This window comes from Myotis yumanensis, unplaced genomic scaffold, assembly GCF_028538775.1.
Source record: "Myotis yumanensis isolate MYYU_CA2020_CCGP unplaced genomic scaffold, mMyoYum1.0.hap1 SCAF_2, whole genome shotgun sequence".
Lineage (NCBI taxonomy): Eukaryota > Metazoa > Chordata > Mammalia > Chiroptera > Vespertilionidae > Myotis > Myotis yumanensis.
In genome coordinates, this window is record NW_027223753.1 from 18,019,624 (window position 1) to 18,038,013 (window position 18,390).

The 18,390-nt window shown below is 49.4% G+C and overlaps 1 protein-coding gene and 1 long non-coding RNA gene across 5 annotated transcripts; one reads left to right on the top strand and one right to left on the bottom strand.

The window, feature by feature from the left end:
• Positions 1–1,202: 1,202 nt before the first annotated feature.
• RCC1 (regulator of chromosome condensation 1) lies at positions 1,203–17,026 on the top strand. 3 transcript variants are annotated; one of them, XM_070404515.1, is made up of 11 exons: positions 1,203–1,289; positions 8,336–8,417; positions 8,974–9,081; positions 9,904–10,091; positions 10,237–10,416; positions 11,249–11,345; positions 11,445–11,567; positions 12,279–12,434; positions 12,672–12,791; positions 13,153–13,305; positions 14,328–17,026. In XM_070404515.1, exons 2-11 carry the CDS (start codon positions 8,345–8,347, stop codon positions 14,501–14,503), a joined length of 1,374 nt encoding a protein of 457 aa, XP_070260616.1. In that variant the 5' UTR covers positions 1,203–1,289; positions 8,336–8,344; the 3' UTR covers positions 14,504–17,026. The 3 variants fall into 3 exon arrangements, with proteins under 3 accessions (XP_070260616.1, XP_070260617.1, XP_070260618.1); XM_070404516.1 differs by having other exon boundaries at positions 8,974–9,039; positions 14,328–17,025; XM_070404517.1 differs by lacking the exon at positions 8,974–9,081 and having other exon boundaries at positions 14,328–17,023.
• On the bottom strand, positions 5,631–18,310 carry LOC139003084 (uncharacterized). 2 transcript variants are annotated; one of them, XR_011470210.1, is made up of 4 exons: positions 18,214–18,310; positions 17,944–18,078; positions 13,947–14,090; positions 5,631–10,323 (listed from the first exon to the last, which is right to left on the bottom strand). It is a non-coding gene; the product is annotated as an uncharacterized lncRNA (long non-coding RNA). The 2 variants fall into 2 exon arrangements; XR_011470211.1 differs by having other exon boundaries at positions 18,210–18,310.
• Positions 18,311–18,390: the final 80 nt, after the last annotated feature.

The following is an 18,390-nucleotide window of genomic DNA, read 5'->3' on the forward strand; positions in this document are numbered from 1 at the left end:
CGGCCTGCGGACTGAAAGGTCCCAGGTTCGATTCCGGTCAAGGGCATGTACCTGGGTTGCGGGCACATCCCCAGTGGGGAGTGTGCAGGAGGCAGCTGATCGATGTTTCTCTCTCATCGATGTTTCTAACTCTCTATCTCTCTCCCTTCCTCTCTGTAAAAAATCAATAAAATATATTTAAAAAAAAAAAAAAAAAAAAAAAAAAAAAAAAAAAAAAAAAAAAAGTATCTTATCTGGTTATGATAGAATGACTTTCAGAGTCAGAATCAACATGAAACGGAGAAAATATCCTTCTGCAGAGGTCACTGCCCTGACCTGGGAAACCCCCCCCCCCCCCCGAGACAATCAAATGGCCAGAGACATCACCTCAGGGAACACCTGAAATCTTCAAGAACTGTTGGTACCCACTGTGGGGAATGAATGTGTTAACAAGAGAGGGTCGTCCGCTTGGTACCTATTTTCCTTTTCCAGCCCCCAACCCCAATTCACATCCAGTTCAAACGGTCTCCCTCACTCGATTTGCTTCCCCCAAGTCCATTCTCCATTCTGTTGGAAAACAAAAACCTACTCATGTAGTCAAATCCTTTCACAGTTCCCCACTGCCTCGGAATAGAGGCTGCATTCCTTAGGCACAGACGGTGCATCCCTGGCCCAGCCCTCCTGCTCCAGCGCTCTCCCCTGTCACTCCTGCAGGCACCTCTGCTCCAGTTAGACCTTCATAACATGTTTCCCACACCACCATAGGCTCTCATGGCTCCCTGCCATTACAAGGGAGGCTTCTCCGCGTCAACATGGAAAGCATTTCTTAAGTCCCAGGCTGAGCCAGATGCCCCTGGACGTACCCTTGCCGTAGCTCTGTTGGTGGTCTGATTTCTCATGTTTCTCCAACAGAGAACCTCTTGAGAACAGGAACGAGCAGTATCTCTTTTCTCTGTACAGTTCCTATCACACAAACAAACCCTGTTTTCCCATAAACCAACCCTGTTTTCCCATAAACCAACCCTGTTTTCAAGTGGTCTTTCTGGTTGTTAGTCCACTCGTCCCGATTTGGGGTCTCCAAAATGCACCCCCACTGTGCTTGCGGAGTACAGGTGAGGAACCTGGTCTAGAGCTCCCTGTGGGGAGCGTGTCCCTTGCACTTCCCGGGGCGGCCGCCAGGGGCCGCCGGGCTCTTTGTTTTCCTCTGTGGCCCGGGTCAGGGCGGCCCGCGGCCCGCAGAGCGCATGCTCTGGGGCAGTTCGCGGCCCAGCCGGCGAGCGGAGGAGCCCTAGGCGCTGACCGGCACCGAGGTAGGTCGCGCGCGTGGTGGGCGAGGGGTCCTGGAGGATGGCGGCGCGCCGAGCGACCACGGCCAGAGCGCGGTGGGGGTCCCCGGCGGGCGGCGCAGTGGCTCGCGCGCGCCCGGTCGCGTGGCGACGTCTCCACGTGAAGCCGGGCGGCAGGAAGGCGCAAGTGCGGGCGCGCGTGTCCCCGGTCCCGCGGGGCGTCCGGGCGAGGGCCGGGCCCCGCCGCGCTTGAGCGAGCCCGGTGGCCCCTCCGCCGCAGCGCTTCTCGCGTCCGGCCCGCGGCGCCCGCGCGGGCGGGAGATTCAAACGGCCGAGCGCGGGCCCGCGGCGACCTCACTGGCCGGTGCGCGGACCCGCTGGCCTGGCGGCGGGAGCCGGCGCCCTGGTGCGGGCCCGTTTCCGGAGCGGAGAGTGACTGCCCGGACTCCACGGGGGCGTTGGGCTTGCAGGGGCCGGAACCCTGCCGGAGGGGCGGCTGCAGGGTCCGCAGGGTCGGCCGGGAGGGGCTGCCGCAGGGCAGCGTGGGCACCGGGACCCCTGTGGACGGTAGAGGTGTGCTGAGAACTCCGCACCCACTTGTTAATGTAAAAAACATTCAAACCTGTAACGAGTTGTTGTGAGTTTATTTGAGCCGAACTGTGGACAAGTGCCGGGAAGCAAAACCTCAAGGAATTGGGATGATGCTCCGGAGAATGGCGGGTTTTTACCTTGTTTTTATAAATTACCATCAAAGGAGGAGCCGGAAGTGGGTTACATGAGATCCTTTGGTGATAGATTAGGGAGGTGGGAGAAGGCCAAGCGGGAGGCCTCTGGGATTGGATAAAAAGTGAAATGATGGACACATGCCTTTTACCCAGGCGGGTGCAGGGTAGTTAACAGTCCACAATTGACATGATGACAATAACAGTGAGGGAGTTGGTGGTCTGGGCCCCGGGGCCATCTGTTGCGCCCTGAGGGGTCCTGAAAGAGGGAAGTTACTAGTTACCCGGACATTTCACAGGTATGTTATCTTAGATGCAGATAGACAATAGGCTTAGTAAAGATTGGAAGTTGATCTTTGTCAGGGAAAATACTGGCCTAGGAAATGACTGCCTTCTATAAACTGCTTTTAGTTAAATTTTTAATTTCAGACCATTCTTTGTACTTACTTTAGGTCTTTGAGTTTGCAGAACCGCTATCCAGGCCTTCCCTGAACTAGTCAGGTTAGCATGTGGGCTCCCCCCCCCCCTTTTTTTTTTGTCCATAAACGCCCCTGTCCACAGATTATTTACTGCTGTCTATCCCGCGCTGCGCTGGCCGGGCTGGGGGGCAATGGTGAGAAGGGCCCCACGTGGCCTTTGCGGAACTGCCGGTCTCCTTGGGGAGACCCATGCGGGGCCACAATTACGTAAGTGCCAGTGTGATCGCGGATGTTTGCCGCGGAGCCAGGGGCACTGCTGCTGACAAGTCATTCATCAAATAGCAGTTGAGGTGCTCCAACCAAGTGTGGTTCGCGCGTCCTAGCAGAAGTTGAGTGTATGGAGTGTTACACAGGAGCTCTGAGCCCAGGAGGGTCAGGGATGGCTTTCCAGGTGAGGTGACGCTTGAACCGGGTTTTAAAGGAGCTGCAGAGTAGTTCAGGTGGAGGGATTAGGGTGATACAGGCAAAGGAAACAACAGCACATGCAAAGGCGTGAAGGTCAGGGATTCCACAGATGTTTGAGTCTGACTGGAACACAGGGTACAAGGAGAGGAGGAACAAGATGCTACAACAGGGACTGGGTCTTGAAAGGTTTCAGGTGCAAGAGGGAAGGGACACTGGGTGGAGGTGGAAAAGGCAGGATGGTTTCACCCAAGAAGGGTATTAGAATGGAGTCTGGAACAATGAGTTAGGAGTTCATGCTGGTGTTTCCGAGACATCCCAAGAGCAGGGATCCTGTTCAGCTTTGCAACTCACTAGTTGAGTCCCCTTGGGCCTCCCACTAAATCTTCCTATTAGTTTCTTTATCTGTAAAATGAAGGTAAGAGGCATGTGGTGAGAATTACTGATACCTATATTTTTCATAAACTGGTAGTTCTCACATCTGGTGGAAAATGTGGCCCCTTTTCTTAGGAAAAATAAACACATAAACCCAGACACAGCTCTGTATACAAAGGGGAACCCCTGGTTAGGGAACTTTTTAAAAAAATACTTTTTTATTGAAGGGACAGGGGGAGAGAGAGAGAGAAACATCAATGATGAGAGAGAATCATTGATTGGCTGCCTCCTGCACACCCGCCGCTCGGGATTGAGCCCTCAACCCAGGCATGTGCCCTTGACCAGAATCAAACCCCGGATCTTTTAGTCCGCCAGCCAATGCTCTATCCACTGAGCCAAACCAGCCAGGGCTGGTTAGGAAGCGCTTGAGGTGGAATATCCCAGGAGTGTGCCTGGCACACAGCAGGAGTTCAGCAAATGTTTTTGACAGATGAGCCCCTGTCCTCCCTTCCCTGGGGACCTTTCTCACAAAGAGATTCATCAGCCTCTGGGTCTGGCCGGCAGTTGTCTGCCTCCTGACATTGGGGATGAGGGGGTGGTAGGGACAGCTGCTGTGGTTAGAGAGAGGGCTCTGTCTCCCTTTGTAGCAACGAGGCTGTGGTAGGGTTACAGGGGGTCACAGCAGGAACCAGGCCCTCCCTGGTAGACTGTCTAGTCCAGCGGTCGCCAACCTGTGGTCCGTGAGGTCCGAAAGGTTGGCGACTGCTGGTCTAGTCTGATGTGCCTTCATTCATCACATGAAGAACAGGCCCAGGGAGAGGTGGGAAGGGGGAGCTCTGGCCCTGGTCGGGAGTGGTCGGGAGACCTGCCATTTCACCGCACTCCTGTGTGGCCTGGGGCGCCTTTCCCTGAACCTCAGCTTTCTTACCTGTGAAACCAGGGTGGTCACGTTTACCTCAGAAGGCAGGTGTGAGCATTCTAGGAGAGTTGACTGTGTCTGATTTTTAATTATTTGGGACTGTGTCTCACTCTTCTCCCAGATTGTCAGCTCCTCAAACATGGAAGCTGTGTGTGTGGATTGTGGGTGGACAAAAGTCTACTCCTTATTCCCCGCCAGACACTCCCTGTCTGGTTAGGAAAACACACCCAGAGCAGTTAGAGAGGGCGTGTGCACAAGGACTGATTGTGCTCTAGGTTGCAGGTGGGTAGTGGGTGTCAGGCTCCACCCTTGAGGAGGTGCCCTCTCATTCCCTGTCCTGCCCTGAGGATTGCTCACAGCAGCACTGCCGTGCCCAGAGACCTCCACTTGAGAGATGAGGATTCTCAGGCACAGAGAACTGGGGTTGTTAGACCCTAAAGCCAGAGGTCAACCACAGCAGGGAGTTGTCCCCATTGTCCTTTCCCATGTCCTTCAGGTTCTTCACCCACCCGGCCCAGCCTCGCTGCCTCAGTCTCCTCTCTGGTCTCACCATCCTCTCCCTCTCAGCTTCCTTCTGCCCTTTGCCCTTTGTGTTTGGCCAAGTTCATGGGGGACCCTGGGGAGGCCTGCCCACGCTGCCTCCACCCCTGCCCGGATCGTGGACTACCTTTAGCCAACCTGTTGTGGGGTTTTTGGTTTTGTTTGTTTATTTGTTTATTGTTTGTTTGTTTTAATCCATCAGATATACCTGGGTTCTATTTCTGACTCTCCACTCTTCTCCCCTAGTCCAGTTAATCTCTGTTTTCTTATTATGATAAAATATGCATAACATAAAATTTACCATTTCAACCATTTATAAATATACAGTTTGGTGGCATTAACTGCGTTCACATTGTTGTGTGACCCCAAAGTTATTCTCTATGTATCACCTTGTCTATCCTTCACACAGCACCTTCTGTAACAATTTTTTTCTTTCCCACTAGAATGTAAGCTCCATGAGAACAGGGGTAGGATTAGTGTTCTTTTTTTTTTTTTTACTACTTCGGGCCCAAAGCCAAACAGTGGTAATAGACACTCAGTAAGTATTTGTGGAATGAATGAACGCTTGAGCTTCCATGTATTGAACACAGCAGGTCCTTGAATAATGATACTGCATTCAACATTGTTTCATTATAATGTTGATGAGACACTGTAATCTGTTCACTTAAAGTCACAGAACCCGCCAAAACCGGTTTGGCTCAGTGGATAGAGCGGCGGCCTGCGGACTCAAGGGTCCCGGGTTCGATTCTGGTCAAGGGCATGTACTTGGGTTGCGGGCACATCCCCAGTAGGAGATGTGCAGGAGGCGGCTGATCGATGTTTCTCTCTCATCGATGTTTCTAACTCTCTATCTTTCTCCCTTCCTCTCTGTAAAAAATCAATAAAATATATTTTAAAAAAAATAAAGTCACAGAACCTATTGACAATGTTAAGTGTGGAATTACTATTTATTGTGTGCTTGGCACTTAAAAGTTCTTTATAAAGTCTTTTTTACATTCTGTATTACAAAAAAAATGCAAGCTAGAGAAAAGAAAATGTTATTAACAAAATCACAACACACAGACACTGGAGCGGTGGGGGCTTGCCCGGGGTGGGAATGGCTGGGGGGTTGTCAATCGGGGAAAAAGGAGAATATGTAAAACTTTAGACAATAATAATAATTTTAAAAAACAACCATAAGAGAAAATACACTTATAGCAATGTACGTATTTATTGAAAACACTCCACATATAAGTGGATCTGGCAGTTCAGACCTGTGTTGTTTAGGGTCAGTTGTATTTAGTTTTGTAAGAAACTGCCAAACTATCTTCCAAAGTGGCCGTGCCATTTTGCATTCCCACAATGAGTGAGAATTCTGTTGTTTCACGTCCTCACCAGCATTTGGCACTGTGTTCCAGGTTTGGGCCATTCCGATAGATGTGCAGTGTACATTTCATTCTGTCTTGAGGGCAGCCTTAAAGAAGTAGTATGGCAACCCCTTTTACAGATGAGGATACAATTCAGAGGTTAAGGCTGCTGGCCAACCATGGTCACAAAAGCCAGGTGAGCAAGCCACAGCTCTGGCAGGTGAATCCAGTTCCCTCTAATCCCAAGGAATGTGCATTTTTAGTGGGAAGAGGGGTCTCAAAGAGGTGGGTTGGAGGGAGGTTTCCCGGCCTGGGAGAATAAAAGTTGGGTGAAGCTCAGAACTGCCACCTCATTAGAGTCACAACCTGTAGAACAGGGGTCCTCAAACTTTTTAAACAGGGGGCCAGTTCACTGTCCCTCAGACCGTTGGAGGGCCAGACTATAGTTTAAAAAAAAACTGTGAACAAATGAGAGAATCATTGATTGGCTGCCTCCCGCACATTCCACACTGGAGATCGAGCCTGCAACCTGGGCATGTGCCCCAGACTGGAATCGAACCTGGGATCCTTCAGTCCTCAGGCTGAAGCTCTATCCACTGAGCTAAACCAGCTAGGGCCCAACAACCCTTCTTGTCACCCATAGGTGATTTCCTTTCCCTCTTTTGTAACACTTGGTGTTTGTGTGCCCTTGTTGGACTCTTTAGAAAAGCCAGGCTCCTCCCAGAAGTGACACTTAGGGATCAAAGGGCACAAATGGCCTGGTTTGGTTTTACTTAATTAGAATTAGAATAACTTTGTAATGTTTGATAATAACAGTAACACATCAGAGTTACATAGCGATTATGTAGTTAACCATTAGTTACAAAGTTACTAGTGATTATCTCAGGGTTTGAGGGCAGTTATGAGGGATACTTAATGTTCTTCAGCTATAGCCACACCAGCTTTTTCATTTTTTATAATAAAAACTAGAGGCCTGGTGCATGAAAATTCATATACTGGAGTGGGGGTGTCCCTCAGCCCGGCCTGCCCCTCTACAGTCCGAGAGCCCTTAGGGGTGGGAGGCGACCCGGCGATCAGGGGAAGGTGACGCCCCATCACACCTCTGCTGCTGCCACTGCCGGCAGCACAAGCCTCGGCCGGCCCTGGTTATCTGAGCCTTGGTCGGCCCTGGGCGGCTGGGAGCCACCATCCAAGGCTTGTCTGCACCTCGGGCCAGCCCTGGGCGGCTTGGGGCTGAGAGGACTTGGGGGTCTCTGGAGGCAGGCATGCAGAGTGGCCGGGCCCCCCTAGGAGCGGACCCAGCCTTGCCGTGCACCTGCCACCCCGGCAGGGCTGAGGGGGACTGTGCACCGCCATCTTGTGGCTGTGGACGCCGCCAGCTTTGAGGGCGTGACAGTCAATTAACATATTCCCTCCTTATTGACTGGGTGCCACCATCTTTGAGGGTGGGGCAGTCAATTAACATATTCCCTCTTTATTAGATAGGATATGTAATGCTTCTTATTAAACATCTTGTGCTCGCTTCGGCAGCACATATGCCAGAGCACCTGGCTGCCTGGCCCCCCCTGATTCCTGCACCACCCGCAGTCGAGTCGGGGGTGGGGGACCCCCTGCCAGCCACCCACCGGCCCTGATTGCTCTCAACTGCCCCCCCCTTGCCAAACTGAGTTTGGGGGGCCGATTGGGGGGGAGCTGGCCATGGGGAGGGGCACCTGTGTGGTGGGGGGTGGGAACCAATAAAAAACAAACAAACAAAAAAACATCTTATATAATATAGGAAAGTTAAAGAAAAAAGTAAAAATTATCCATAATCTTATTTTCCAGAGGTTATCATTGTTAGTAATGGACGTATTTCCTTCTACACATATTTTTACATGTGTGTATGCATTATATTTCAAAAGTGGGATGGACTGTTTTTTGATGTGCTTATATTATTGGCAATGGTAAACATCTTCCTATTCAATAAGTCTCTGAAAGCATCACTTTTAGTGGCTTCATACTGTTCGATCATGAATATACTACATAGCCGTTCTCCTACTATTAAGCACATGGGTTGCTCCACTTTTTTTTTTTTTTTTAATGTTATGAAGCATACAGTAGAGAATATCTGTGGAACTTATTCTTTGGGCGTATTATCCTGTTCTTGTTCTTAGATAAATTCTGAGAAGTGGAATTGCTGGGCAGTGCCTCTCGCCTTTGTAAAGGTCTTTTTCTTTGGGTAATATTGCCTAATTAGAGCAGGACATTGATTGCCATCTGACATGGAGTATTTGCCTGGGCTTTTCAGGACAGGAAGATGCCACCCAAGCGTGTGGCTAAGAAAAGGTCACCCCCAGAAGATGCTCTCCCCAAAAGCAAGAAAGTGAAGGGTAAGTTGGCTTCTGTCTCTATGTATGGCCTCTTGAAGCCCCCAAAATCTGGGACTGGGCTCCTTCCCCGCTGACATTTGAAGCTGAGGGGCCTGGAAGTCCATAAGCTCCACCCAGTTGGCAGGTCTCCTGTAGGTCATTGAATCCCACCCTCAAGGAATCATAAAGGCACAGAGACTTGTTCAAAGCACTCAGGTGGTACTAGCAAAACACTAGACCCGAAGGCTTTGCCCCAGGCAGTAGTGGCTTATGGTTTGGACCACTGGCGTCCAGATGTGGGTCCATGGCCCTGCCACTTTCTAGGTATGTAGCTTTGAGCAAGTATCTTACTCTCGCTGAGCTTGGATTACCCTTTCATGAAATAGGAGGCGAGAACAATTCCAACCTCACCGGCCTGTTGTGAGGAAAAGGAGATAATGTCATGGTAGCATTTGAGGGAGGTGGCTGTGGTTTCCTCTTTTCTGGAACCCTGGAGGGAGACAGGGAGGAGAGATCCACCCCCAATCTGAGAAGGAGGAGTGTGGACCCATACTCAGACAGTGTCTGTCTTTTGCAGACCCTCGTAACCAGGCAGTGAGGGCCGGTGCTTCCCACCGCGTTCCAGGCGCCCGCTACACCCAAGGTGCCTGCAGGCCGAGCCCTGCCAACCAGAAAACCCAACCAGGTGGCTCCCTGCCCAGCACAGCCTCAGAGGCCCTGGCAACCCTGGGGGAGGGACTGGACACCATTGGCTGTCCAGGGCCACAGACGGTTGCCATTGGCCGGCAGATGGTCCTGGACTGCCCACTGGTTGGCGCTTACCTCAGCAAAAACCTGTGTTAGCTCTTACTGCTCCTCCCTCTTCAGCTGTGGTTGTGTATCTACTTATTGGAACCAGGGTGTCTGTGTGAATATGTTCAGGAGTTCCGTGACACCCTGAGGATGGAGGCTAACTGTAGACCCATGTAGGCTCCCTTGGTTTCAGTGCAAACACTATTACTTATTAGCTCTATTAACCTCTCTGAGGCTCCATTCCCTTTCCTATAAAATGGGATCTTAAATATGGAAGCATATTTAAGTCTGTAGCATAATTTGGGGGACTGCAGAGCAATTTAGCATTAGCGGAGTAAGCAGTCAGTAAAGAGTAGACTTTACACCTGAGCCCTCACTTTCGGCACCATGGCGCCTTATCAAGAACTTAGAGCTACTCAGGAAAACTATCTTTGGTGCTCACTGTTCTCCCCACCAAGATTCATTTCACAATACTGAGTGTCTCCTTGTTTCTATGTCCTTCCTTTCGATTAATAATGTGCTCGATTTTTAACCTTTACACAAACCCTATGAGGTAGGGACTTCTGATATCCCCATTTCACAAATGAGGAAACTTAGGCTGAGAAGGGTCATACTGAGGTCTGTGGCAGAGCAGGGGATTGGACCCAGAGCCCATGCAGTGACCTCTCCTCGCTCCCATCATCCTACACACTCGGCTGTCTTCTTCACTCCTCAGTCTCACATAGGTCCCACCGCACAGAACCGGGCTTGGTGCTGACACTGGGCCAGGGTGACGTGGGCCAGTTGGGGCTGGGCGAGAATGTGATGGAGAGGAAGAAGCCAGCCCTAGTAACCATTCCGGAAGACATTGTACAGGCTGAGGCTGGGGGCATGCACACCGTGTGTCTAAGCAAAAGTGGCCAGGTAGGTTGGGGCGTGGCATGGCGTGGGATGGATAGGGTCTGGGGGAGGAGGCTTGGAGATGGAGCCTGCTAGCTGCGCGGGGTGGTCTGAACAAGAATGGACTGAAAGGCCAGATCTTGCACTAATGAGGGCATCCTGGGCACAGGTCTACTCCTTTGGCTGCAATGATGAGGGTGCCCTGGGAAGGGACACATCAGTGGAGGGCTCAGAGACGGTTCCTGGGAAAGTGGAACTGCAAGAGAAAGTGGTACAAGTGTCAGCAGGAGACAGTCACACCGCGGCGCTCACCGAGGATGGCCGCGTCTTCCTCTGGGGCTCCTTCCGGGTAAGATGGGCTGGAAGACTGCATGGGCTGGCAGACAGAATTAACTGGTGGGGTCCCAAGGATAACCTATCTCCATGCTTCTATTCTACTTACTGGTGAGGAAATCAAGTCCTAGAAGTAGAGGTTGGGCCCAGACCCAGCCAGGTCTCTGGCTTTTTCATTCAGGCCTGTCCACTCCATTGGCTGCTGCCTAGAATCTGATGTTGTGAAGTGTGTCTTAAGAGAGAGGTGGGTCAAGGATGTCTTTGGCCGAGGCTGATCCAGCAAGCCTGTTGTTCTCGCCCATCTTGCTACCTTCAACCTCTCCTCCCTTCCTAGCTGTCTTCCATGTTTCTCAGGAATATTGGATTTTTATATTAATTTTTATTTATTTTAATATATTTTTATTGATTTCAGAGAGGGAGAGAGAGAGACAGAAACATCAATGATGAGAGAGAATCATTGATTGGCTGCCTCCTGCTCGCCCCCTACTGGGGATTGAGCTTCCAACCCAGGCATGTGCCCGTGTCCGCAATCGAGCCCAAGACCTTTTGGTATGAAGGCCATAGCTCTATCCATAAGCCAGCAGTCGACAACCGGTGGTCCGCAGACCACTGTTGGTCTGTGAGGTCCAAAAGGTTGGCAACCACTGCACTAAGCCAAACCGGCTAGGGCATTCCTTTGATATTAGACCATGTATGATTTCATTCATAAGCATTTCACTGTATGCCTTCATTGCTGTTCACCTCTCCATCCCCATCTGGCACCAGTGCCCCTTACCAGACAGCTCTATGGTTGATCTGGCTGGTATGGGGCATGCAGGACTGGCTAAGTGCTCTGCCCTCCCTTCTAGGACAATAATGGTGTGATTGGGCTCTTGGAGCCCATGAAGAAGAGCATGGTACCTGTGCAAGTGCAGCTGAGTGCGCCTGTGGTGAAGGTGGCCTCGGGTGAGTCTGGGCAGGAGTTGGAGAACCTTATTCTGGTGTTGGCCAAGCCTTGGGCTCTACAGACAAGTCCTGCATCTCCTGCCTTCCTCTCGCCCTCAGGAAACGACCACTTGGTGATGCTGACAGCTGATGGTGACCTCTACACTTTGGGCTGCGGGGAGCAGGGCCAGCTGGGCCGTGTCCCTGAATTATTTGCCAATCGTGGTGGCCGGCAGGGCCTTGGTAGGTGGGCTAGGTCCCTCTGCCAGGGCAACTCAGCAGTACACCCCCTGATGAAGGTCATAGGCAGGAGGGATTCTCTGTGTGCGTTTGGGCTTACATCAGATAGACTTGCAGTGGTAGTTAAGGACATTGACTCTAGCCATGGCCGGTAGCTCAGTTTGTTTGACCGTCGTCCCATTACCCCAGGGTTATGGGATCAATCCCTGTTCAGGGCACATATAGGAGGCAACCAATGAATGCATAAATGAATGGAGCAACAAATCGATTTTCTCTCTCCCTCCCTCTTTCAAATCAATAAATAAATTGATGATAGATAGATAGATAGATAGATAGATAGATAGATAGATAGATAGATAGATAAGAACTTTGACTCTAGAGCCAGGCTACCCTGGTTTTGAATCCTGGTTCTACCACCTGTTGGCTATGGGACCCTGGACATAGTTTTCTCATCTCTAAACCTACCTACTTCATTGGGTTGTTGTGAGGTTAAATGAGTTAACAGAGAAGAATGGCACCTGGTAAATATCCCATGTAGATATTACCCCTTAGGGCTGTGGGAGTCTGAGTGAGGCTCTGTACTCTCTTGGCCTCAGATACCTCTTCTGTCTAACAGGGAGAAAAGTCCCTGCTTAGCATCCCTTCGAGGGCTTTAGTGATGTGGGAGAGGCTTTGTGTGTCTGCCACTGACCTTGGCTTCTTCTCTGCCTGCAGAACGACTCCTGGTCCCCAAGTGTGTGATGCTGAAATCCAGGGGAACCCGGGGCCATGTGAAATTCCAGGATGCCTTCTGTGGCGCCTACTTCACCTTTGCCATCTCCCTCGAGGGCCATGTGTATGGCTTTGGCCTTTCAAACTACCATCAACTTGGTGAGTCCCAAACCCAGCATCGGGCATAGCCAGAGTGACCTGGGTTCCAATCCTGGCTCCACTACTCATTTATTGTACACCCTTGGTGGAGTCACCCCTCGGAGCCAGTTTTGTCATCTGTAAAGTGAGAATATTCATTTGCTGGTAGAGGGTAGGATGGCCTCAGTGGGGGATGAAGAAGAACAGCTCCTTGGACACTTTTACCCCTAACAACTCTCTCCGGGCCTTGCCTTCCAGGAACCTCAGGCACAGAATCTTGCTTTGTACCCCAGAACTTGACATCCTTCAAGAACTCTACCAAGTCCTGGGTGGGCTTCTCTGGTGGCCAGCACCATACAGTCTGCATGGATTCAGAAGGTGGGACCTTTGGATCAGGAATGCCCTCATCTCTTTGCACGGGCCTGGCCTGATCCTGAGACCATGGCTCTTGGAACCTGGGTCTGCTTCATAGGTTGGGCCAGATGTGGGTCTATGAGGGTCACAACTAACCCCCCAGAGTCCTGGTGCTCTTCCAAGTATGAATTCAGTGGGGACCTGTGGAGGCTCTCCCAGGCCTCCCCAAAACTGGAAGAGATACTAAAGACCTCCTCCTCACCACCCAGGGAATGAGGACCAGCTCCCATGGATATGGGAACTCAGCTGGCCAACCTGGAACACACGCTCTGCTACTCCACCCACACCTTAAGTCCAACTCGTGTCTCTCTCCCTCCTCCCACAGGAAAAGCATACAGCCTGGGCCGGGCTGAGTACGGGAGGCTGGGCCTGGGGGAGGGTGCCGAGGAGAAGAGCATGCCCACCCTCATCTCCAGGCTGCCCATCGTCTCCTCAGTGGCTTGTGGGGCCTCTGTGGGATATGCCGTGACCAAGGATGGTAAGTGGGGCTGCCCACATTCAGTCTGATTGGGGCCTGGGGGTTGTGACTCCTGTCAAATAGCCCAGCAGGCTCTGATGGCCACCATGAGATAGATGGAGGTGAGATGCAGTATTTATGAAAACATGGTTTTTCTCCTGATTGTCAAAACCTCTGACTTTGATGAACTTAAAATGAATTTTAAAATTATTTTTTATAGAGAGAGTGGAAAGGCAGAAGGGGAGGAGAGAGGGAGAAATATTGATTTGAGAAACATCAATTGATTGCTTCCCACACGTGCCATGACTGTGGCTGGGGATCGAACCCACAACCCTTTGGTGGATGGGCCAACACTCTCCACTGAGCAACACTGGCCAGGGGAATAAACAAATTATTTTAATAAAGGTAATTTGTTCTGTAGAGGAAAAAAAAACAGCAAAAGGGGATATATAACCGAGACCTGGCCAGGCAGTAGGACTTGAACCCAGGTCTCCAGACTCCTGATTCAGGCTTTTCTTTACATTTCCCACCATGGAGGGTGTAAGTGAGCAGTCACCAAAGCCTGAGTGGATGAGGGTCACAGCCATGGAGGCCTTGAGAAGTCAGGCTAGTGGAGGTGCTTGATGTGGTAGAGTTCCTGAGGAAGTGAGGCTTGTACTTACACCTTGAAGATTTCTGATAAGCAGAGGAGGGCATCCTGGCACAGAAACATCCAGAGCCGTCTCAGAGGTGACTGGTCCTGGGAGTGGAGGGTGGTGTAGGAGTTTTTGGAGTGGCTAGTCACAGTAGGGCCTTGAATGCCATGCCTAGGAATAGGGAAAAGTAATTGGTGATGGTTAAGGGCTGTGGTCCCAGGATGACAGAGCTCTTATCCATCATCTCCCTGGCTTTTCCCAGCTTCCCTGAACTCCCAAAGGCTGGGTCATTGCCAGGCTGCTATAGGCCAAGGCTAAAATTCACCCTTCTATCCCAGGCTTCTGTCACTCAAGAAAGGTGAGGCTATGGATTCTGAAGATTGCTGCCCCTGTGTCTCTCTCTTGTAGGTCGTGTTTTTGCCTGGGGCATGGGCACCAACTACCAGCTGGGCACGGGACAGGAGGAGGATGCCTGGATCCCCGTGGAGATGACAGGCAAACAGCTGGAGAACCGCCTGGTTCTATCTGTGTCCAGCGGGGGCCAGCACACAGTCTTACTAGTCAGGGACAAGCAACAGAGCTGATGAAGCTTCTAGGGCCTGGCTCCCGGCCCGTCCTCCCTCCTGGAACACAGAAGCTGTGATGACTACAGACTCCAGCAGGCCTTCCCCAGCCCCAAGTACTTTGTCATCACCTGCCTTTTTTTCCATCCACGGAACAGAATCACTTTCCTCTTTTTTATTCCTCCTTTCTGGAATTAGCCTGTAACCTATAGGATGGAGAGGGCGGAATGGAAGAGGGGAGTGGGTTTTGTTGGAATGTCTGATTCCCACACCCTGAGGAGTTGGGGCTCCATCGAGCCCTACTCTAGTCATGTGCCACTCTTATGTCCTTCACAATCCACAGGCAGACCGATGGTACAGTTGTCGGACCCAGCTGTCATACACCTATGCCTGGGGGAAACTGGAGAAGGGGCAGGGCTACCAGCCATGGGCAAGCCCAAGCCAAATACTTGGCCCTGAACAGGTGTCCAAAGGGGCAAATAAAGAGTGATCCTCCACTTGATCAAGAAAAAGGCCAATCAGCTTTTCTCCCAGAAGCACAAGTGTTCTGTCCTGCACTGCCCATCCACCTGCCTCACCTGCCTGAAGTCTGGACAGGAAGCTGGCCTGCAGAGCAGGACATGGGGGCGAGGGAAGGAGGGTTTTATAAACAAACAGCAATATCAAGAGTGAAGGGAGGGCAGGGAAGAGGGTTGGATGGGCAGAGACTGGTTCCCAGAAAGGGAAGCAGAAGCTTGTACCGTGTCTGAGAAAATGGCAAGCAGGTGTTTTTTTTTAATGTAAAGTATTTTAGAAGAGAGAGTGAAATCTTTTAACATTTTGAATAAATTTAGAGTTTTATAAAACAGGCCACTTGTTTTCTACACATTCCCTGCTTTTTTAAGGGAACATCTGCTGTGTTGGGAAGGGCAGGATAAACCCACACCTGTGGACTTTGTCAAGACTAGGACTTAAGGTGATGTCAAGATGTCCTGATGTGTGCCTGTCAGCTGTGACTTCCATACAAATCAAAAAAGATTTTATTTTTGCTTAGGTATTTATGTTTCAGGAATCACTGTATTTAAAAAAATTTATGCTGCATAATATGAGAGACAGAATGGTTCTTTCAACATCCTAATCCCAAATCAAGATGGTACATCTCTACAAATACTTTTACTAAGCTTGCTGTTTTATCATTTTCAACAGCTCATGTAATTGATAAAACATGATTAACTGCACAGTAACTCCTAAGACAACTTATTCATATTGATGTAGATTTTCACAGGCATTTGAGCAAACAAAATCATAGAGCTGGCCTGTCTAATATGATGGTCACTAGCTACATGTAGCCATTTACATTTAAATCAATTAAAGTGTGTAAAAATTTTAAATTAACTTCCTTTTTGCACTAGCCACATTTCAAGTCCTCAATAATTACATGTGGTTAGTGCCTATGGTATTGGGCTATAGAACGTTTCTATAATTTCAGAAAACTGCAATGAATATTGTTGATACAGCAGGTCTGTATATGAATAAGGAGACATTTTTATTAGGGCCAGGAGGATTTTTCTTGGATGTCAATGACTCTTGGAAAAATGAATATAATGTAAAATAACAAAATGTAGTCTGTGATTTTTTCCCCCCCTTTTGAATTTTTAGTTTTGATACAGGCACTATACTGATTAGAAACTGACTTCTTAAAAGGAAAAAAAATCACACTTTGATCAATCCCTCTCCCCCATCCACCTCATACCCATCCACCACCAATTTAAATTGGATTAGATTTATTGGAGTTTTTCCCTTTTGACAATATAGCGGGTTGGAAGTGCCTTGTTTTTAATAATAGCTCTATGGAGTGGGACTAAAATGGGCCAGGCATTGTGCTGAGCACTTAATAGGCAATAATAGTTTGTTTAATCCTCACTTCACACCAGCTTTTAAAGTAGTAATTGCTGTCTCAGGAAACAGTCCCTGAGAGTTGAAGTGTAGGCCAGAATCTAAATCAGTTTCTACCTGAACCCAGAACTCAAGTCCTTTTCCTTGTATTGCAAGTTCTCAGTTGGTGCCTTATGTATATCAGAACTGTCAGGCACATAGTGTTCTCTAGTATAACTATTGTACTTTTTTTTATTCCCTGGAATTAATAATTAATTGCCTTGTTTTTCAAATGCTTAGTTCTATCTTCCCTCATCTTCTTCCATCCTGGATGATTACCCCAAAACAGATGTAGTCATAGTACCCCACGTGGCTCAGCTATAAATAATGTAAATGTTTAATACTGCTTTCACAAAAATTAAGATGGAGAAGTATGTATGTAGGAGGGGTAGTTGTTAAAATATCTGAAACTATAAATGAAGAATAAGTATGTTATTTAGAAATATGCAGGTTGCCCTAGCCAGTTTGGCTCAGTGGATAGAGCGTCGGCCTGCGGACTGAAAGGTCCCAGGTTCGATTCTGGTCAAGGGCATGTACCTTGGTTGCAGGCACATCCCCAGTAGGGGGTGTGCAGGAGGCAGCTGGTCGATGTTTCTCTCATCGATGTTTCTAACTCTCTATCCCTCTCCCTTCCTCTCTGTAAAAATCAATAAAATATATTTTTTAAAAAAAATATGCAGGTACATCCTAAGGAAAAGATTTGGAAATCATTGCCCCAATAAAGTGAGAGTTGGGGGTGAGGATAGATGGGGTAAGGGACTGCTGTTTATATCATAAATTCAGCAAATATTTTTTTCAGTGCATACTTACTCCCAAACATTGTAGGAATTTTATTAGGAACAAATGTATAAAGATCCCTGTCTCATGAAGCTTATATTCTAAGTAAGTATTTAAAATGTTTCCATACTTTAAAAATAGTAAGCAAAGAGCACAGCACAGGTTGGCAAACAGAACTAAATATATTGCTATAAGTTATCATTTGAAGGCCTCACAACACCCTATAAGGTAAGCACTGCTATTATCCACATTCATCTCAGGTTCAATAACTTGCCAGAATAATTGAGAAGGGGCTGGGATTGGTGCTCCATCTGTTTGAATCTATAGCCAAAGCACCCAACCACTACATTACTATTGCGGTGAAATTTGGCAATTTTGGCAACTCTTGGTTGGATCTCGTTTTCAGACCCATGAGTGCCTGACACATAGGGGCTCATCAGCCTAGTTGGGAGTCCCACAAAGGGATCCGGAAGCATTTGTTATGAACTTCACTGTTTGAGACAACTATCACCAACAGAAGGTCCCATTCTGAGAAATGGGCACCAAACTGAGCCGATGGCCTGGGACACTGTTAAACTCAAGATTCAAGTCATCGAAATCGTGTTTACCAAGGCCTTCCAGGGGCAGGTTAAAGTCTCTGGCGGTTTGGATTAGGGTAGTGGATGTGGGACTCAAGAAAGCAGAGTGACAAGACTGGGGATTGACTGGTTGAGATGACAGGATTGCCCCAATTTACACTCCTTTTAACCCCGCCCCCTCCGGCGACTCACAGGAATGATGGAGGAATCCCATTCCAGCTTCAACAAAAATCTCGTCTTGCGAACTGGGTGGCTGGGGCAGACCAGTGGCTTGTCCACAGAGTTCGTGGAACTGGATCGTCCCGGCTCCCAAAGGGGACATTTCACCTTAAAAAAACAACTTGTATTTGCAAGTTTCTACAATGAGCGTACATTACTTTTGAAATGTTATTTGTACGTCTGTTTAACTACATACAAGTCAGAAAGAAACCCGAGAGCCAGTTACCCCAGCAACCCACCAACCTGCGCAGGGTGAAGTCCACCCTGCACCGCGCCACGGACTCGGATCCCAATTCGCCCGGACGGACCCGGAAGCTGCGCCCTGCTGAGTCTCCGGAAAATTCCGAAGCCAATTCCGAAGCCGCACCGGCCGGCGCTGCCCGAGGCGCTGCGTTTCGGAGCGTGCGCAGAAGGCGTCGT

Coding starts and splice junctions, on each gene's coding strand:
- RCC1 (XM_070404515.1), top strand. CDS start 8,345: ATGCCACCCAAGCGTGTGGCTAAGAAAAGGTCACCCCCAGAAGATGCT. Junction 10,092..10,236: donor GTCTAAGCAAAAGTGGCCAG/GTAGGTTGGGGC, acceptor TCCTGGGCACAG/GTCTACTCCTTTGGCTGCAA. Junction 10,417..11,248: donor TCCTCTGGGGCTCCTTCCGG/GTAAGATGGGCT, acceptor CCTCCCTTCTAG/GACAATAATGGTGTGATTGG.